General features: G+C 48.6%; 1 protein-coding gene across 5 annotated transcripts in view; it reads right to left on the minus strand.

Annotated features, from left to right (window-relative positions):
- Positions 1-21,680, minus strand: part of RBM19 (RNA binding motif protein 19) — a 192,420-nt gene that overhangs the window by 150,410 nt on the left and 20,330 nt on the right. For all 5 annotated transcript variants that reach the window (XM_020978046.2, XM_020978043.2, XM_020978045.2 and 2 more), the window contains exons 12-16: positions 21,506-21,624; positions 18,557-18,653; positions 16,779-16,889; positions 13,875-14,075; positions 12,971-13,091 (exon numbers count right to left, since the gene is read on the minus strand). In XM_020978046.2, the coding sequence (XP_020833705.1) occupies positions 12,971-13,091; positions 13,875-14,075; positions 16,779-16,889; positions 18,557-18,653; positions 21,506-21,624 (649 nt within the window). The remainder of the gene's footprint in view (positions 1-12,970; positions 13,092-13,874; positions 14,076-16,778; positions 16,890-18,556; positions 18,654-21,505; positions 21,625-21,680) is intronic.

A 21,680-nucleotide genomic window follows, 5' to 3' on the forward strand; every position in this document is an offset into this window, starting at 1 on the left:
GAGGGAGAGAGAAGGGACAGAGACAGAAGGAGGAAGAGAAAGGGGGGAGAGAGAAAAGGAGGGAAGGGTGGGGAGCGAAAGTGACAGTGAGAGAAAAAGAGATGGGTAAAAAAGAGAAAAAGAGAGAGAAAAGGAGGGACAGAGAAAATAGAGAGGAAGAAAGAGGGAAAAAGAGAAGGGACAGAGACAGAAGGAAGAGAAAGGGAGGGAAGGAGAAAAGGGTGGGGAGGGAAGGTGACAGAGTGAGAGAAAAAGAGATGGGTAAAAAAGAGAGAGGGACAGAGAAAATAGAGAGGAAGAGAAGGAAAAAGAGAAGGGATAGAGACAGAGAGAAGAAGGGAGTGGGAGGGAGAGAGGGAGAAGGAAGAACAAGAGAGAGAGAGGGAGAAGGGGCAGACAGAGAGAGAGAAGAAGAAGAAATACAGAGAGAAGTAGAAAGAGCCAGGTAATTGAGGCATCTTTTAAAAAAAAAAGAACAGAAGGAAAGTCAGAAAGAAGCAGAGACAACTGGAGCAGCTTTGAAAGCTACAGGTTGAACTGATTATCTATTTAAAAAGAAAAGTAAGCTTAATACACTAGAGACCAGCAATAACATGTACAAGCCTCTCTCTGTTCTTTTACATACATGGAAATTCCTGTTTTATTTGGTGCTTGTTAAGTTCAGAGTGTAAAAACACATGAAGGGTGCCTGCGCACATGGACAACATGTTAAAGGCTGACCCTCAGTTTTGGTTGGGGTCTAAGGAAAGACGGTTTTGGGGCTGGGAGGAATTCTAAACTCTGCCTCTGCCTCCCTTTAGGTCTTCACTATCTTTAGTTGCCATGGGGTTGATGGATTGGCTGGCAGAGTGGGGTCAAGCTTTGAGGTGGAACTGACCTCAGCAGCCATCGAGTCCCATTCATGTTCAAAAGGGATCCTTGCTATGGCACATACAGACAAGTGACGGCGGTGACGGTCACCAGCCTCTGCTTGAACACTTCCAAGGAGAACGCTGGTCCTTGTGGGGGTGCTCAGCAAACTCCTGTCCTCATCTGGTCTGTGTCTGCCTCAGTGGCTGTCACAGCCTTGGCTGCAGGGCTGGTCAGCTGCTTCCATTGAACGGTGCAAGTAATCATCACGTGAGGCTTGGCTCAATTGGGAAGGTGTCTGGGGATGTCACTGAAATGGTGACATCCTGGTCAAGAAAGTCCTACTTGTCAAAAGTGTGTTTGCTCTCATGGGGAACACAGGAGATGGGATCCCATGGTCTAAAAAATGCTAGTCTTTATTGTGTTATCCATCCAATGCATATGTGTGTGTGTGTGTGTGTAGGGGAACTGTATATAAGCTGTCCCTCATACCTGCAATGCTCTCTCTTTTCACTTCCATACCTTGAAATCCCAAGCTCCCTTCCAAGCTCAGGTGCCATTTCCTACATTGTTGTGGTTGTTTCGTCTTGCTTTTTCTAAGAGTGTCTTGACTTGCTTGTGAATTGGATTTAAGTGAGGCAGAATGGCACAAAGTTGTCAGCCTCACTCTCTTTTCCAGAATCACTGAAGTCCAGTGGCAAGACAAAAGTCAGGATGGCCCAGGATACAGATGACCTTGGCACTGGAACAAATTATTCTCATTTGTCCATTCTGCTGAGGGAACTTTTCACATGCTGGGGGTAGATACTCCCCTAACTCAGCAATGGGTCGAAGGCCCATTGGTTACCCTCAACCTGGTTTAATCCATCTGCTGAGATGGTTTACTGAGATGTAGCTGTTAGGCATGCTACAACTTCCTGGAGCCATAGTTGAGAGTTGGATGAAGGTGAGCCCCAAAGGTAAATGAGCAACCCTGAAAACAGCTTGGCAAGCCCTCACACAAGAGGTACTAGTCTTCCTTGAACACCCCATTCTCCTACGTAAGGCCTTTCTGGATGTCCTCCAGTAATTACTTTGTATAGACTCTGACAAAGTAATAACCTAGTCACGTGTTATTCAAGAAACTTAAATTCTATCAAAGAAAACACAAGATAAGTCAATGCATGCGATATACAAAGTAATTTCTGTAAGGGCAATAAAGCCTCAGGATGGGTTTCCAGCAGGAAATAGAACTTGAGATGAGTCTGGAGGGAACCTAGGGATTCCACAGGGCCAGAATGAGGAAGAAGGGCCTTCTAGGCAGGAAGTATAATGGTCCAGAGATGGCATAAGGGGAGAGGGGAAGCCACCCACTAAACTAGTACAGAAAAGACTCAAACCTATTTGCTCCCCAGAATCACTGAACCAGAATGAAACTGGAAAATCTCTGAACCCAACTGATATCCCATTCCATTCATGTTCCTGATAAAGACTCTGAAGGCCCATGAAAGAGATCATGGGTACAAAACATTTTCTGTGGGTGAAGGGTCAAAGGACCTTGTGCGTGTTGGGGGTCACAAAGGGCTGGGGGGTGGACATGAGTCACCCAGTCCCAGTGACTGTGGTCTATTTGCCTCTGTTTATTCTTCCTCGGTAAGAATCCCCCAACTCAAGCACAACAGATGTTGGACATCTCAGTACTGTGTCTAGCATCAGATGGAACTACTCAGTGGGGCTGTGGTCCAGGTGGGCCAGTTAACTCTCCCACAGATTTACTTTATTTCTCCCCTTGAACCTTCTCCAAGGCCCACTTCAAAACTTCTCAAATCATTCTAGATAGAAGAGACTGCATGTTCTCCTCGGTGTCTGGTCTGAATGTCTCTTGACCTTTGAGTTCCAGGACATAACCATCCCCGACCTGTACATTGTATGGTTATGTCTATGTGTTGCCCCATCTTTTCAACATGTATGTTCCCTTAAGGATGCTGCATTGTTCTGAAAGGCAGAAGCACCAAATTCTGTGAGGAACAAAAGCTGCCTGGAGACCCAAGAGGCAATAGAAAGGCCATGGCGGACACCACCAGGCTGCCTCACATTTTTAATGAAGATCTCACCATGAGAAGCAGGAAAGGGACGGAGCTGAGTAAATGCATAATAAAAAAGGAGGTGGGTGGGTGATGTAGTGAGGGTGAGGGATAATAGACAGGAAGCTCAATGGTCCCAAACGGTACTCTAAAAGCATCAAGACGCCTCCAGCAGGAGACTGTGGAGGACATCGACCTAGGCTGAGAAGATGGAGATGGCCTGTGAGATGCCCCAAATGAGGGAGGCCCACAATGAGGAGATCCCAGATTTACTAAAATGCTGCTTTTATGTTTCTGTCTCACTTGGCTGCGTTATCATTTGCATTAGTGCCATCAGATTACAAATTACTAAAGTGACAGGGCTGGGTCACTGCCGGCCACTCCACACAGTAAGTACAACACCACACGTAGCCAGCCTTCTCCTACTGCAAACCTGGCATTATGATTCCATGAGCGATCAGGGTTCCCAGGATGACAGCTAACATTTAGGTCCCTCAGGTTAATGAAGAATGCGCTAAGCCTGAAAGCCAAAGCTTAAAGGCACTTTTACTCTATGGCTAGAAGAATCCTAAGAACAGATTGTCAGGGCTGGGAGGGGTTTTAGAACAAGGAATATCAGAGCTGGGACAGGCCTTAGAACAGGTAATATCTGAGCTGGAAGGGGCCTTAGAACAGGTAATATCTGAGCTGGGAGGGGCCTTAGAACAGGGAATGTTAGAGCTAGGAGGGGCTTTAGAACAAGAGAGTGTCAGAACTGGGAAACTGGGAAGGGCCTTAGAACAGGGAATGTCAGAGCTGGGAGGGGTTTTAGAGGCCATATAATTGAATTACACTTACTAGCTATGTGACCTTGGGCAACTCACTTGACCCTGTTTAACTCAGTATCCTTGTTTGTAAAATAAGCTGGAGAAGGAAATAGCAAATCACTCCAGTATCCATGCCAAGAAAACCCCAAGAGCCAGACACGGATGAAGAACAACAAAAGTCTAACTACTTCATTTGGTAGATAAGGAAATGGAGACTCAGTGAGGTGAATTATCCCAGGTCAAGTCAATTCAAAGAGCCCACTATGCTAGGTGCTAGGTATACAAAGAAAGACCAAAAAACTGCCCTGCTCTGCAGGAGCTCACAGTTCAATGGGGAAGACGACATGAAAACAACTACGTACAAATAAGATACACACGGGATAACTGGAGCTGGTCAGTGAGGGAAGGCACTAAGATTGAGAAGAATTGGGAATAATGTCCTGAGAAGGCAAGACTTTAGCTGGGACTTGAAGGAAGCCAGGATGAAGAGAGCAATCCAGGCATGGGAGACAGTGACACGAAATGCCCAGAGCCAAGAGATGGAAGGGCCAGGAGCTGGGGCACTGGACCCAAGAGAACACGCTGGGCAGTGGAAAGCGCAGAGGGGACCAGGGCATGAAGGGCTTCAGAGACCGAAGGGTTTGTACTTGGTCCTGCCGGTAATAAGGGACACTGGAGCTACTTGGTCACCCAAAGAGACAGTGGCAGAGACAGGACAAAACCCCAAAGCTCTTGACTCCTTGGACTCACTGATCTCTGTGCATCTAATATAAATCACAAGAGAACAAGGGGTCAGAGAGTGACTACATTATCAGGCCGAGGATCCGGGTGGTCACGACGTCTGCTTCCCCTATGCTAAGTAAACCTCGCCTGTCCTTTGCTATGAACCCTCCCAAGGGGACTCAGCTCCTACTCCACCTGGGCTAGACCCGCAAGGAGGCAGGAGGTCCTGCTAAGCACCAAAAGCACCGTTTGGAGCCATCAGCAAGTCGGACACATTCTGGGATTGTCTGGGCAGCTTCACGAAGACTCTGACTGGCCATGGCTCAGTGGGAGCTGAGCGTGGCCAGGGCCAACAAGGTCAAGGGGAAGGACGGCTGCCCACCCCCCACCCCCTATATGGCTATCCCAATTTAACCCTTAGGGAACACCAGGCAATCCAATCCCCGAGCTGATGGCGAAGACGTCCCGCCTCCTGCACACACCTTTATGAATGACATTTCAAAGCTCTACAGGAGTGAAGGGAGCTTCTTGCGGGGTTCAAGTCAACTGCATTCTCTCTCTTGCAGAGCACCCCCCACCCCCATCAGTCCTTTAAAACAGAATCCTAATACATTCAAGTCCTAATTAATCTTCAAGGGTTTAGTCATGAAACAGCCCTTTTATCCTTTAATGGAAACTGCAACAGTGATAATGCTGTCTCTTTAATATCAGCTGAACACACAGCCTTCCATCTCTCTGCCTCAAAGGTGAACACGCACACCCACACACACACGCGCACACACATGTACATACGCAGGGGGGAGAAAAGAGAAAATCTGCATTTTCCCTATAAAAGCGTCTCTCTCTGCCCCCTCCCCCACAAGCCCCACATACAGTTTGCCCCATGAGGGGCTCTCCACCAAAGCCATTTGTAGCAGGAATCCAAATGCAGAAAAAAGGGTAGAGAAATCATTACTGTTTAAATGATTTTGAAACAACCACAGTTGCTCAAAGCAGCAGAGGGGCAGAAACAAAATCAGACAGGAAAATAACAGCTCATGCTTTTCTGGCATTTTAAGGTCTATGATGTGCTCTATGCAGCATAATGTAAGGCTGGTGGCCATGAAGGGAGAAAGGGATACTGAGGCAGGAGATGAGGTGATGAAAGGTTAGATGTGACCTTTGCCTTCCTGGGTTAGTGCTAGGATCCAGTGAATTACTGGGTCCCTGGCTCAGGCCCTCATCAACTGTCTCCTGGCGAGGGTGACGGCCTCCAAAGTGGACTCCCTCTAACCTCTATAGTTTACTCTCTCCACTACAGTTCATCCTCCACAATAGCTGCCTAAGGCATTTCCCCTAAGTACAGTCCAGCCCATGTCACTCCCCTGCTCCATCAATTCCAGAGGCTCCCTGGGATCCCTCTGGGATCAAGGGTAGGCTCTTCTGTTGGGCACGGCCCCTTTCTGCTCTGTTCCCAGCCTACCCTTCCAGGCTTAGGACACTCCACACCCCTGCATGAATTCAAACAAATAGCCTATGCCACATTCCAGCTCTCTTCTCTGCTTCTTTGTACAGGTCACTCCCCCCACTGTGCCTAAGAACACATGTCCTCCTCGCTTCCATCTCTTAGAACAGCTATTTTTCTTCAAGGTGCAGCTTGCATCATCTTCTACATGAGGCTGTACCTCACTCTCCAAGCTACTATTACTATGAATTCAGCCCATATATTCTCTTATATGGGAGAAGGAAATAGCCAAGCACTCCATTACCTTTGCCCAGAAGACTCCCACACACAGCATGATCCACAGGGGCACAAAGAGTCAGACACAACTGAACAACCCAACAGCAACAACTCTGTCCTATGAAGAATCAGCTTGGCATACGTCAAGAGAGCTGGGATGGTGTGGGTTTAAGCCTCGCCCCTAATCCATACTGGCTGTATGACTCTGGGCAAGTATTTTAACGATGATGCTCTGGGTAAGTTGCAAAGAAGGCCTTTCCCCCTCAGGAAGTTCCCTATGCCAGTGACAGCCCAGGCCATCTTCATCTCTGTCCTATACGCTTAACTCTTAAGAGTGATGTTGTCCCCATGACTATTTTAGGGAGGAACTGCTTCACTTCTACCTCTATTTCTCCAGGGAAACCTGCCACCTCAAGGCCACAGGTTCCCCACCCCCGCCTAGTGCATAATAGCTAATTAATACATGTTTTGTCATGCCTGTTTTATACATGAGGATGAGGCCCTCAGAGGGTACGTGTCTTGCTCCACAGAGCTAGTATGTGTTTGAAGTGGGACAGACAAAACCCCCCAGCCCTCCTGACTCCAGACCCATGTCTTCAGTCTCTACATCATGCTGTCTATAACTCTGTAAGGATTCATGGCATAATCAGGAGCACAAGTTTCTCCCCAAGGTGTAAGCCTTTCATGCCTAAGGAGCCATCTCTCCTAGGCTTCAGTGGGCAAACGTGTCTATTACTCAGTGACCAGTCTTCAGATGATCATGTCAGAACGTGGCAGTCACACAGTCTGTTGCTAGGGCCCCATACTCCAGCTTACTTAGCAGTTTACTAGGCCCTGCCAGAGTCTGGGCAGAGGGGAAGTGGTCTGGTGGACCAAGCCCTGGTGAGCCCAAGGTACCCTGTCTACCTTTCACACCAGTCATGGCTCTGCGGAGAAGGGGCAGCCCCTAACCTCCAGGACCTTAACAATCTCAAGATGGCCCAGCAACAAACCTCAAGGATCGGTGGACTTAGGGGCTCATTCATGCCACCAACTCATGCCCACTGAGGGCTCAAAGAGAGAATTCGAAATAGAAAAATCACAGGGTGAAAGAGGAGGGGGAGGATCATTTATCTCCACCTGGTAAGGCTGAACACAATTTACTCAGCGGAGCAAGAGGCCCCACCAGCAGGACTGAGGAGGAAAACCAGTGGAGAAAGCCACTGGCTTTACAGTCACAGATCTGAGTTCAAATCCTGCCTCTGACAATGTGTGTGACCTTGGGAGAGTTACTTTACCTTCCCGTTGAGCCTCAGTTTCCTTGTCTGTAAAATGGCCTCTGAGGCCCATTCCAGGCCTAGATCTGGCCTAGGAAGCAGATAAAGAAGTCCGCAGGAGTCCCATGACCTCCAGGGCTAGAGGCAGTAGACCCAACAAGCAAATTGGCTACAAAAGTCTTGTCCTGTTGCTGGTCCATCCAAGCACGAACACTGTCAATGCCTTCCCAAACAGCTCTGTCCTGACTCGCTCTGCCCCCAAGAGAACTGCTGTTTAGCACTGGCCACAGCATGACATTTGCGTTTTAAAACAGAGGAGACAAAAGCCTCCAGAATACAATAAACACAAGTCAGGAATCCATCCTGTTCGCAGCATGGCCAGGAGTCCAAACTCCTCTCTGCCCTGTGGGAGCTCGGAGTCCCATGTGGAAGACTTGGAGTCAGAAGAGAGACTTCACATTGGAGCTTTGCTCCTTGCCACCTGTGTGGCCTGGAGCAAAGCGTTCCCTCAACCAGAAAATAAAAGCCTGTGGGAGATCGGGGTCAGTGGAAGGAAGGCACCCCCTCAAAGCTGAAACAACGACTTCACTGAGGAACTGAAGCTGGAGGCTCCCCCACACCGGGGTCTTCAAGTGGAGGCCAGAAGACCTTTCAGGGATGCTGGAGAAGAGACATCTGCTCAGGCCATCTCCTAAGCCCCATCCAACTCTGGGAATGTCTGACCAGATGATGTGGAAGAGGCTAACAGCTCCATAACTCCGAGATGTGCTGACTTGCTTTTGTTAAAATGTCCAGCAGAACTCGCCAAAGGGAGCAGCAAAGGCTCGACTTACCAGAAATAGGAAGCCTTCCTGGACGGCCATTCCTAAGACTGGCTCCTTCCATGGAAAGGAATGGGACTAAAGAAAGAGATTTTGGAGGGAAAGATGCAACAAAGATGCCGAGGCAGTGTGGGACAGTGGGACGAGGTATCAAAGGACCTGGGTTTGAATCCTAACTTTACCCCCTACTAGGTAGGAGACCTTGGCCAAATCTCTGCACTTCCCTGCAGTTCCCTTTCCTTACCTGTAAAAGCAGAAGCTTAGACCAGATGACCTCTAAGGTCTCCCCTGACCGTAGATCCATGGTCCTAAGTCTCATCTACTGATGAGCCCCAGAATGCCACCTAATTATCTAACACCTGGAACTAGAGAATGATGGAGACCGAACAATCCAGAAGACAGTTTTCAAAGCTGCCTACTCCTGGCCAAAGTAGGGGGAGGGGCATTTACCTTGGGAAAGATAGAAGGGAAAAAAATAATTTTTCAGTAAACATTTTGCCAGCAAATTCATCATGCACCAGAAAGAAGAAACCATGAAGGAGGAAGATTTAAAGGGTGTGTGTGTGTGTGTGTGTGTGTGTGTGTGTGTGTGTGTGTGTGTGTGTGTGTGTGTGTAAGGCAGGGGAGGGGGAGGCTTGGGAGACCCTGGAAAATATGCCTCCATCTGTAGTTAGCACAATGAAATGCGGTCACGCACAGCCACATGGGGTGGTATTGTAATCAGACTGAGGAATTTACTGCCGCCTCCCCGGCACTCTGTGCCCAGGGCTGATACAAAAGACTGTTATCAGTTGCAAGCAGCTTTCCACGACCTCCCCCAACTCTGAGCCCTTTATCTGGAGGTGAGGGTCTTGGTTATGGGGAGATAAAACAAGCAGTCCCCCTCCCCTGGGACTGATGCACAGAACAGCAGAGCTTTTCAGGGGAGGAAAAAAAAATAATTTTAAAAAATCCTGTATACGCCCACCACCCACCAGCAAAATACACTCCTTTTGGCTTCTGGGAAAATCTGGCCGTGGGGATGGAGACAAAACTTCCTTGGCCTTCGCCCTTCCTTGTGAAATTGGCATGTCAGGACCTTCGTTGGCCAGAGGAGATAATAAAAAGCCCCAGGGTAGGGGAGGATGGCAGTAAGTGGAGGGGCCGAGGGGGAGAAGACTTTTATATATATATATATAAGAAAGGCCATGTCCTTGAGATCTGAGCTGTGGGAATTCACCCGCACAAGGGACGCACTGGGCCTTGAAATTAACACAGACACACACCGCTCTGTGACCCGCAATCCACAAGATCAGCTGGTCTCACACCCCCCCCACCCTCCAATCCCTGCTGCCTTCCATTCCATTGTTCAAATAACTGCTGCTCCGCTCGCACTCAGCCCCTCAATGAGACTTAGGGAGTGGAAAAAACACATTCCATTCCCTTGTGGGAATGGAACACACACACACACACACACACACACACACACACACACACACACACACACACTCACAGCTAGGATGAGGGATGTATCAGTCCTGTCTTTCCTTCTGTCTTTTCAACTCTGATTTGTCGTTACTGCTGCATTAGCAGGGGTGGGGACCTCATCTGAATTCTTCACTGGACCCTCTAAGTCCTGAGTTCTACCTTCTATCCTGGCAGGGTTCTATGTTCTCTGTCTAAGCCTATCCTATGCTTATCCTATATTCTAGGGCCAGCTGGCTCTGACTTTGATAACCCCTCATAGAAGGACAGAATCAAACGTCCTCTCACACATTCTTACAGACTCTCAGGTATCATGGGCCAAGCCTGCTTTCAACCCCTGTGTAGGCTTGTTCTTTCTTGTAGTGTGTAAGTCCTTCGAGGGCAGGTTTTTTTTTTTTAGTCTTAGGATCCTGAATTTAGAGCTGGAAATGAGCTTAGAGGTCATCTAATCCAACTGCTTCTTTTTGAGGAAACTGAGACCTAAAGAAAGTTGATTTGCCTGAGGTGACAGAGTTAGGATTTGAACCCAGAACCTGGATGCAAAAATGAGTACTCTTTTGACTACACCACTCACTGCCTAGCATACCTTGGGCTTACAGTTTCTAGAAGTATCTGTGGTTTCACTGACATGGAGTACTCCCTAAACCTAAGTAAGCTGTGGGCTGTCAATGCCTTAGGGGACTGGAGGTTCAGTGACTTGCTCTGGGTCATTTAGTTTCAGAGTGGGATCACCGAATCAGAACCCTGGAGGTGGACGGGATTACCAAGGACAGAGATCAGCCCTTTCATTTTATAGAAAAGGAAACAGAAAGAGGTTAGATGACTTGTCCCAAGGTCAAAAGGTAAGTAAGTGACAGAGTTTGGTATCTGAGTTCAGGTCTTTGGACTCCAAATTCAGAGCTCTCGAGCACTGCCAAATCTAACCTAACTCCAAGGCCAGCATCCTGTAGCCTTACATTCAGATAGGTTAGGGGGAGGGCCTGGACCTGTTTTACTTCACTGCAAATGCTCTCTACAATCATTGCAGGTTGGCACCTCCTCAGCCACTGAACAGTTTGAGTGAGCTGCCCAGGGCACTGAATGTTTAGGTGATTTGTCCATGGTCACAGAATCATTATGTATCAGAGGCAGGATTTGAACCCAGGTTTTACTAGTTTTGAGGTCAGCCCTCTTATCTATTAAGCCACAAAACATTCATAAAACTCTACAGACAGAAGTTTAATACTTAAGGTATTACCACTCATATCCTAGGCCTATCCTGGGGTCACTTTGCCTTCTAGCTCAGATTAGGACTATTCTAGGTCATTGAGACTTAACCTACTTGGGTTAGTAACACCAAAAAGATAGTTAGACTGAAGAAAGTAATTCTGGTTGCCTTCAACACCCTGAAGTAATTGAAGAAAGAATCTGCGAGGTCATTTAATTTAGCCTCCCAAACTGAGGGTTGGTATCATGGTCGCTCTGATCCCAGTGAAATGCTATTGCCTGATTTAACACCTAGACTTCGAGTGTGTTTGAAAAGCCTTTATGTCAACAAGCATTCCTCCCCTGGGCAGGGTGAACTCAGTCCAAATTGGATTTCCAAGAGGGCTCTGGTCCAGCCACTGACAGCCAGAGTAAGGAAAGCAGGCAGCTAGAGCAAATTGCCTGAGCTTTGGATCCAGGCTTTTGGAGGATACCAGAGCGCCCTCGTTCACACAGGAAGGAATCTGGGGACCAACACCTGATGGGAACAGATAGTATTCAAGTCTGTGGCTGTCCTGGGAGAGAAATCCAGCCCCTTAAAGACAGCAGGAACTTGGTAGAGTGCCTTTGAATAATCCTAACACTAAGCCAGGCCTTTGTTATCACCTTCTTTCCAAAAACAAAATCAAAGAACGGTGATCTAAAACATGAGATCCTATTAAGAGGCAGTGGAACTCAGGCAGACCACCAGCCTGGGGGCAGAACCCCTGAAAAATCTTACTGGAGCAATCTAGGGGAAATCAAGTCACCTTTGGGTACTTACATTTTGTAAAGGAGAAAAGGAAGGACAGAAATTCTTATCTTTGACTTCCACAGAAAAAAAACAGATTTCAACACAAAGAGCTTGGGAGCCATCTAAGGGACCATATAACAAAAGCTGGTATTTCCATAATGCTCTGAGGCTTACAGGGGGTCCTCCACTGTGTTTGAGAGCAGCTGCTGGGATTTCCTCCTCTCCCCACTGTGTAGATGGAGAAACAGAGGAGCAGAGGTAAGGGAAGAGGCAGGATCTGATCCGGAGGAGAGCTTGGATTTGAATCAAGGCTCTCTCTCCATTCTGGACCTCAGTTTCCTTACCTGTTCAATGGCTCTCTAGGATGCTCTGGCAGGCAATGCTGAGTTGGCACTCAAAGCCCTTGGTGCTCAGGAGGACCTGCGCCCCCTCGTGCTCAGCTGGCAGAACCCTGGGGGTTGGCCAGGGCTTCCCCCCAAGACCTCCCCATTTCAGGAGGGTGCTGGAGCTCCTGAAGGATCTAAGCAAACTCCGACGGGCCCAGAAATGGGCTCTATTTCTCTCCTCCGAAAACCAGCCCCTCGAAGGGCTGAGACACTCGGAGCCAGAAAACTGGCCAGCAGGGGATCAAGGTTCTGGCCTAAAGCAACTGACAAAGCCAGGCAAAGATGGGATGAAAGGAGGGCTGGCAGCGAGCGCATCGGGAAGGGCTGGGGGATCCTGGAAAACAAGGAATTCTATGCCGTAGCCATGAGCGGATGGGCTGAATGCTGAGATATACTAAATGAAGCCCCTGTACTGACAGGTGGCTGCAACACCTGACAAGCAGGGAATGGGGAGGAGAATGAATGATGTCAGCCAAGAGCAGTGGGAAAGAAGATGGCCGCTCATGAGGTGAGAGGGAGGAATAAGTGACTGACAGGCAGCTCTGGGAGGCAGGAGAAAGCAAGAGAGGACTCGACCAGTACACTGGGAGGAAATCCTGGGGAGAGCCCAGGAAGTGCAGGGACCGGAGTCCCACGGGATGGGCGGGCATGTGCAGGCTGGGATCTGCCTCCTCCTCCTCCTTAGAGGGAACGTGTGTGGAGGAGATCACAGGGCCAGGGGAGGATGGGGAGGAATCCCTAAACCTTGTCTGGATGGCTTTCTCTCTTCTTGCCCGAAGAGCAGAGAGAAGCCAGATCTGAACAAGGAACACAGAGACCTTTACGCCGAAGCCCAATCTCAGGGAGACCCCCGAGGAACTCTCCGCCCCAGCCTGATGCCCTGACCTCAGGCTCCCACTCTTACCAGCTTCAGTCTGAGCTGCCTCTTTTCCTCCAGGTTTCTCATCTTGTTCTTTCTGCTGAGGAAGGCGGCCAGAGAAGACCCCCATTGGTGCCCATTCCAGATACAAGGGAACATCATGGAACTGTAAGGATGGACAGACAGACACTGGGAAGTGTCTCCCAGAGACACAGAACAGGGCAATCAATCAGTCACCAAATGCTGAGCCCCTACTATGTGCCAGGTGTTGTGCTGAGGCATTATTCGAGTAGCCTTGCACCCGCAGGGGGACAGCAGACGGGAAAAGCTTCTCTTTCAAGATCTGTCCTACTGAGAGACTCACCCATCTCTTCTGAGAGATGCCTGCCATTAGTAGTTACAATGACACCTGTGAAAGGCATCAGAGAAGGCTCTGAACTCTTATGAAGCAGTTCAGGGGAAGGTGACTACTCTGCGTGGTATGTGCATGACACATACACTGTTATGCACACTGCACCACAGAGGTGCACAGTGTCGTACACAGGACAGACTGATGGACTTAGCAATAAGACAGACACAGGTTCCAATCCTTCCTCCAACATCCACTAGCTCTGTGATCCTGGGCAAATTACTCCTCCTCTCTGAGTCTCAGCTTCCCCATCTGTCAAATGGGGGTATTAGCAGTGGGTTCCTGGGAAGATCCAAGGAGCTGTGCTTCACCAACCTTAAAGCACCATATTAATGTGAGCTAGAAGGGCCTTCAGAGACTGTTTAGTCAAACCCCTTCCTTACATGAGGACACGGAGGCCCAGAGAGGGGAAGCACCCAAGGTCACTCAGGCAGTAAGAGCCCCAGGGAGGATCTGAACTGAGGTCCAGCCCTGGTGCACTGAGCTCCTTCATACGCAGAAGGCGGCTCATGGTTCCAGACTCCCAGGTGAGGCGCGTACCTTGGAATAGGCCAGGCTGGTGAAGCCTCTCCTGGCTTCCAGAGGCTCCAGGTATTCCACGATGGCCGTGACGCCTCCCTCGGGCAGTAGTACGCGGCCCAGGCTGCCGTGGCGGCTGAAAATCTCCTGCAGTTCAGAGGCCCGTGTCCCTGCAGGGAGGTTCTTCACTAGAATCACAGACTTGCTCCTCTCCCCGGCAGCCTGCAGGAAGAAAGGCAGACAGAGGGAGAAGGAATGAAGGAAAGAAAAGGGTAAGGCTTCCTACGTGCTAGGATAAGAAATGAGGGCTCTCGCAGCCTCACCCTAGAACCACTCTCGGAGTCCAAACCCCAGTGGACCCTCGACAAGTCTCTCAGATTAAGAAACTTAGTCCACTTGGAGGCTGTTCAAGAAGGGCTCTGCTAGGTACTCTATGCTGTTCTATAGATTCTGATAAAAAAAAAGTTAGAAAGGGAAGAGTGCTGATGCATGGGGGACTTCAGAGCAGGACTGATGAGAAGCAGCCGGTGGAAAGAGCCCAGGGATGAGGGAAGGAGGCTGTTCCTCCCTACCCTGCCACGCAGGCACTGGCTGAGCAACCGGACAAGACATGGCCCTTCACTGGGCCTCTACTTCCACATCTGCAAAAATGTAGAGAGTAAGCCATCTAAAGCCACTCCTTCCCTCCCAGCCCTGATATCCTCTGTTCTAAGAACCCTCCCAGCCCTAACATTCCCTGTCCTAAGGCTCCTCCGACTCTGACAATCCATGTTCTAATGTCTCTTCCGGCCCTGACATTCTCTGTTCTAAGGACCCTCCAAGCTTGGACATTCTCTATTCTAAGACCCCTTCCAGTGTGGATGACAGAGAACTGTTCTAAGAACACTCCCAGCTCTGACATTCTCTTCAATCTTTATGGTTGAAATGGCATGCAGTGATTATATTTCAGTCATAATCAGGCTATTGACATCAGGGTTCCAAATGGAGGCCGGACGCCCTCCTTGAGGAGAAGCTGGAGGGACCTGAAGACCTCCTCCCCACATTCAGGTGTTAAGGAAGATGAAGGATCCTGTAGAAAACAGAAGGCTTTGGAGAGGTGAAAAAAGGGGGGGTGGGTTTCTGATGTGGAAGAACAAAGACTTGACCCTTTTCAGAATATTAGAGACTAAAAGTGTGGTTCACAGAGAAGAAAGGGATGGGGGAGGGCACTGGTACAAGGTGGGCGTACAAAGAGGCATGAGGCTCTTCCTGAAGAGGAGGGAGTTGGAGGCTGGGAAGGAAGAAGAAGAGGCTGCTTCTCTCCCCGAGAATGATACAGATGAGCCACTGAAACTGTCAGAAGAGAGATTACCCAAAAGGGGCCAGAGGAAGAAGAGAAGCATGGTAGAAGCTGGTGGTTCTGCTCCTCTGTGACCTGATCTGAAAAGTTCTGTCATCATCATGGGGCAGATACCCAAGGGGGCATGTATCTAAGGCATAACAGAAAACCTCCCAAGATTTATCAAAATGGATGATAATTCCCCACTTCTGGTGATTCGAGTGGGCATGAAGGACACTTCCAATAGGAACCAGAAAACAATCGCCAATGATTATGAAGTCTTGGGCAAGAAACTGAAGATGATAAGGCACAGACTGTGTTTTCCTCTCCTTAGTCTAATGAAGGCAAAGAATTTGAGAGAGAAAAATTAATTTGGGGAGTGAACAGCTGGCCAAGAAGGTGGTGTCTGGGATATGAATTTCTGGATTGCAGCTCACAATGCAGGGTTGACGATTTCCAGGCCAGAGATAACATACCCCTAACAAAAGCTGGTGGGAACGTGTTTGTTGGGTGTCTTGTAAATCAAAATGAAAGAGCTTTGAACCAGAAAGGATGGGGGAGGAAGAAGATTTTTTTTTTATATTTTTCAAGTTAGATAATATAGAGAGCAGAGAGTAGCCCCAAAGATGGAAGAAAAACAACTCAGACACCCACAAAATCCATGCAGTGAAATCCACAGCCTCTTGTAAGTATCCGTTTGTAAATGCCCAAAGTTCAGGTGGAAACTGTGGAGGTCTAACAGAAAAGGGTCAGTTTGATCCCCTAAATATCACTGAAACGTGTGGGGATAAAAGCCACAATTACGGCTCTGGAGACATAGGTTTTATTCAGAAGAAACAGGCCAAGTAAAAGGTAAGAGTCGGTAGCATCATATATTAAGAAGGTGTACCAATGGAAAAATAGTGAACAATTAAGCAACAAAGGGGAGAGATGTGATGGGGAGTATCTGGGTGGAGGTCAAAGAAAGGAGAAACAGTTAGCCCAGACTACACACCACCCAACAGAAGCAACTGACAGAACATCAGACGGTGGCGGCACGGAGAGAAAGCCACGGTTCTGAAAAAGATCTGAGGGTTTCAGTGGGTAACAAGCTCAACACGAGTCAACGGGGTGACAGGAGGGCCAGAAAACCCAGTGCCATCTTACGGCAGAATGAATGCTTCCTGGGTCTCCACGGCCTCTGAGGTGGTGCTGCTGAGACTCGGCATGCACTGGGGCCTGGTGCCCGTCTAGCTGGGCTCCGGTCCGATGCAAATAGGGCATATCTTGTGATCTTAAGATAATTTTTAGACAAATTTCTTGTCAAAATCTTGTCAGATCCTCACATCAATCACAGCAATTCCCTTAATCCTCCAATTCTAACCACCAAATGAGGTACCCTAAAGCGGAGGTGCCAAAGGCGTGCCCTACAACACCCCTGAGTGTGGCCTGAACCAGATTAAAGTGTAATTGGAGAATATTTAACAAAACAGAAAAGAACACAACAAACACAGACAACACTAATATGTATTCTTCTAAGTCGGCATGTGGATGACAGGGACTCTTACGTCGGGTGATATGGCCCCCTGGTTCCAGGTTGGTCACCACCGCTCTAGGGCCTAGCTTACCTGGCTGAAGGAATCCAGGCTCACGCCATTCTCAATCAGAAACCGACGCACCTCCTGGACCAGCTCAGTCTCCCCCAGGGCCACCCGCACAGCTACGCTGCCTTTGATCTCCTATGGAGAGGGGGTGACAGGATTCATGGTTATAAAGCAGGGATCACAAACCTCCATTCTTAAAACAAGGCCTGGCAAAAACCTCAGTTGGTTTAGTGGAGAAATCAATGGATTTGAGTCAGAGGACCTGGGTTCAAATCTTGGCTCTGCCACTCCTGTGTGACCTTGGCAAAACCACTAACTTTTCTGGGCTGCAGTTTTCTCACCTATAAAATGAGGGGGTTGAGTTGTATAATGATCCTGACCAAGTGTGACCCCAGAGAAGAGCTACGTCATCTCAGTGCAGAGGTGGGGGACTATGGATGTGGAATATTGTCTCTACTGTCAGACATGCTCAACAGTTGAACTGCTTTTCCTTCTCTCTCTGTCTCTGTTTCTCTCTCTGTCTCTCTCTCCCCTCTCCCTGTCTCTCTCTCTCTTTTTTCCTCTCCTCCCTCTCTCCCTCCCTCTTTCGCTTTCTCTCTTTCTCTGTTTCTCTCCTCTCTCTCTCTCTCTCAAAGTCCTTGTTATAAGAAATGGCTCAGCAGATACGATGTGAGGTACACAAAAAGCTATTTTTTAAAAATATTAAAGTGTATCTAAAATGAACACCATGACCCCGAAGCTTTCTTCCAGCCCTGACTGTCCAAGTCTCTGATCCCATGATACCCTGAGGGCAGCAGAGAACATAGCTGAATGACCACCAGAGAGCTAGGACAGAATTCTGAATGTTAGAAAAGCCCTAGCTGATGGGAGGTGATTCCCTTCACCCCAAATCTGGGGCACAGCCTCCATGCCCACAATGAGTTAGCACAATCCCTCCATTAGACTGTAAGTCCCTTGAGGGCAGCGCCTGTCTTTTGCCTCTTTTTGTATCCCCAGCACTTAGCACAGTGCCTGGCACATAGCAGGGGCTCAATTAACGTTAATTACTTAAGTCATGATGCAGTGGAGAGAATGCTGGATGTGAGATCTGAATCTCTCCTCTTCGTCCTTACTAGCTGCATGACTAGGGGCAGGTCACTCACCTCTCCGAGCTTCAGCTCAATTCAGTGAGCATCTCCCAAGGGCCTAATGTGTGCAAGGCATGCTGGAGATACGACAGGCAATAAAGAAACAGCTCCTGCCCTCGAGGGGCTTATCATTTTCTCCTCTGTAAAGTGGAGATGGTAACATTTGCCCAGGGCTCTCATGAGGAAATTTTAAAGCGCTAGAAAAATGTGGCTGGTTATTATTTCTGCCACCGAAAAGCAGGCAGTACCCTTTAACTGGGCCCTCTTCTACCTTCTAAATGGTAACTGGCAGACAGAAGGTGATTAATAAGTGCTTCTTGGTTGATTGGCTAGAACTCGGCCAAAAGAAATAAATTTCTGTCTTTTTTCCATCTTTATGAAGAGCAAGGAGGGCTTTAGCTAAGCAGGGCCTTCAACTTATCAAGGATGGCAAATGAGGAGGGCAATGATCTGAGGATCCCAGGTCCCTGGAGAGTGTAGTTTAGGGGCCTAATAAACAAAGAGACTAAGTCGGGGCAATCTGTTCAAAGGACCACTGCAGAACTCTGTATTTCAATCTCGACTAGTATCCAAGCCCCAGGATGGCCTTATGCTAATTCCTTTCCCCAGAATTTGCTCATGGCCCCGGGGCTCTGGCTACAGGGTTGGTGCTCCACTGGCAGGATTCTCACTCACATGGTCAAATACTTGACTTTTCGTGGCATTGTACTTCTGTGCGACAGCTTCAGCCACGGCATTTGTCCCCATAAACAGTGTATTCCAATTGTGAGAGCTGAGGAGATAAAGGTGAGAAGGAAATCCTGCATTATCTGGATTGTGTTTAAGATCACAAAACTACCAGCGGAATACAAGCACTGCTTTCCACACGAAGAAATCTCCTTTTTAGGCAAGGAAACTGTGAGGACCAAATGAGGGGGGGACCACTCACCAGGAACGCTAGCAATACTTTCTGCAGCATGCTGTGAGTAGCGTTTCAGTTCGTTTCAAGAATCATGATTTTTCTTTAAAATCTGTCACTCATAGACACAATCTAGATTCTCCTTAGTTGGCCTAGAGTCCAGGTGAAGCCAATGTCTATAGCTGATGTTTATCTGAATTAACTCAGAGTCAAGAGAAGAGGGAATATGGAATAATGGATAGGTGGCTGAATTAGGAGTCAGGAAAACTTGAGTTCAAGGTCTGCCTTTGAAAAAACGAATTGATTAACCAAGGAAAAGTCACTTAACTTCCAAGTCCCTAGGACAATAGATAGAGCACTAACTCTAGAACCACCAGAGTTGGGTTTAAATCCCACCTCCGCTGCTTACTACCTGTGTGAGGGCAGTGAGAGTTCGAATCCTACCTCAGATAATTACTAGCTATGTTAACCCTCTCCGCCTCAGTTTCCTCACATGTAAAACAAGGATGTTGGACTCAAGAAAACTTGAATGTCCCTTTCAGTTCTAAATATATGATCCTACATCACCTAAAGTTCCCAGCAGCTCAGTTTCCTCATCCATAAAGTGATCTGAGCATCTGAGATGCTTTCCAGCCCTGGGTCTGGGATCTTATGATCCTTTTAGTACCTTCAAGCTACTCTCTAAGACTACAAATTAGAGGGGAGTTGCTAATCTTCACTGGTACAGGGAGTTTCCACACTGGGAGTTCCTCTTCATGATCAAAGCACAAGCTGGATCTGATCAGTTCCACACCCTCCACTCCTTGCAGAAGCCATAGAATCAGAGGGCAAGGATCTCAGATGCCATCTATCTGAAACTTTTCATTTTACAGATGAGAGGACTGAAACCCAGGGATGCCAAGTGATACAGAGGAGAAAGGGTTGAACGTGGGCATCCCAGGACCAATGTTTGCAGCCTGGCTCTGCCACTTATTAACCATGTGACAAATTTCTTTATCAACAAAATGATGTGGCTGCACCAGATGAGCTCTGAGGTCCCCGGATGGCTCTGGATTTATGACCCTAGGATGTAAACACCAAAGTCTGCAAAGGAACACCATGGCCACAGCTACAGGCTGATGAGGTGATGAAGATACAGAGAACAGAGGGACGGGGGGGGGCAGTGAAGGGACAACCTGCAAATCTTGTTTTAAACCCTATCTGTGCTCGGATTTTAAGGTCTTTGATCAGAACTGCCAATGAGCCAAATGCTTTGGGCATTTCCCATCACATTTAGCTAAATCTCCCCTCTCAGTGGTTTGTTCACTTGGTAGTTTCTCTGGCATGGTTTTAATACACCAGGCTGGCTTTCCTCTACTACTCAGTATCCTCCTGGGCCTCCCCCAGCCACCTACTTTCAGCATCACCACCCTGAGGCAGACAATATCACAAAGAACGACCACATTATAACACACGGCAACATCCGGCCCAGATGAGAATTCAGGCTGCATGGCATTGTCCAAAGCTGTGTTTTGACCCTTCACCAAGGACAGCAGAGGGCTGACTCCATAGTCTCAATTCTGCAATGCGAAGTTTAGGGAGGGGTCGGGATGGGGATGTATAACTCACTGTTAAAGGACAGAGTCACACACAGGTATTAATATCAGATTTCTAGAGGTGGAAGGGACCCTCGAGGCCCTCATTTTACAGAAGAGGGAACTGAGGTTCAGGGAGCCTGTGAGCTTGCTCAGGGGCAGTGTAAATGTCCGACACTGCACTTCCCCGGGACACCGGACAGATGGGGTGAATTCAGGCCTGCTACAGGACGGGGCTAGAACGTTCCCAGTGTGGCCACCACTTCAGGGTCCTAACACTTTCTCATCCTGCCTGCCCTGAGTGCCTGACTGCCTTTCTCTAAATTCTTAGCCTGACAGCTGCAGAACAGGCACTGGGCTTGGTGTTCAGCTTGAAAATGTCTAACTGTTCCCTCCCTGCCAGGATGGATCATAGGTTCACAGATCTAAGGCCGGAAGGAAGCTTGGAGCTCAGCTGGTCCGATGCCCTCGTGTTCCAAATGAAGAAACCAAGGCCCAGAGAGGCAGGTTCTTGCCTAAAGTCACACAGATACTAAGGAACAGCTGGGATTCAAATCTGGGTAATCCAACTGCAGGAAACAATAACAACAAACATGTAGACCAGGCCCGAAGGCCTGAACAGGGCTTTTACATGTATTACCTCATTTTCTCCTCACGACTGGTCCTACAATTATTCCTAAATGACAGACAGGAAACTGAGCCTGGGGGTGGGATGGGGGTGTGTGTGTTAAGTTACTTTGTTGGGGTCATGCAGCTAGAAAGTTTCTGAGGGTGGATTTGAACTCGAGACCAGCACTCACAATTCCTGAACCCTTCTCTCTGTGACGCTTCATCTGGGGCCAAGGGTGCATGCCCACATGCCCACACACACCCTCTCACTCACGGCTGACATTCTTTAAGGTGGGCAAAGCATGTGCGTTCTCTTATCTGGGCTTCACAACAACCCTGGAGAGAGCTCCAGCCGCTGGTATTATTCCCATCTGACCCATGAGAGGGAGGCTCAGAGGTCACTGGCTTGTCCACGGTAGAGGAGCACGTCCATGCTGGGGCAGGATCTGAACCCGGGTCTGCCGGGCTCTAATCCTAGCACTCTGTGCCATGAGGCCTCACTGTCACACCCTCGCAAGGCACCCAGAGAGTAAAGACAAGGACCTGGAACTGCTGGCTTTGTCCTTCAATGCCTTCTTCTTCTTGTAGGAAGATGATGTTGCATCTGAGCTTTTGCTGGTCTCCTTCTTAATGGTGGAGGGTAACACGTGGAGCATCCGGCCCTAATGGGGGAAGAGAAGCCTCTTGACAAGAGCCCTGAGCTCCCAGCACCTCAGCC

Source organism: Phascolarctos cinereus, unplaced genomic scaffold, assembly GCF_003287225.1.
Source record: "Phascolarctos cinereus isolate Bilbo 61053 unplaced genomic scaffold, phaCin_HiC Scaffold_4;HRSCAF=312, whole genome shotgun sequence".
Taxonomy (NCBI): Eukaryota; Metazoa; Chordata; class Mammalia; order Diprotodontia; family Phascolarctidae; genus Phascolarctos; species Phascolarctos cinereus.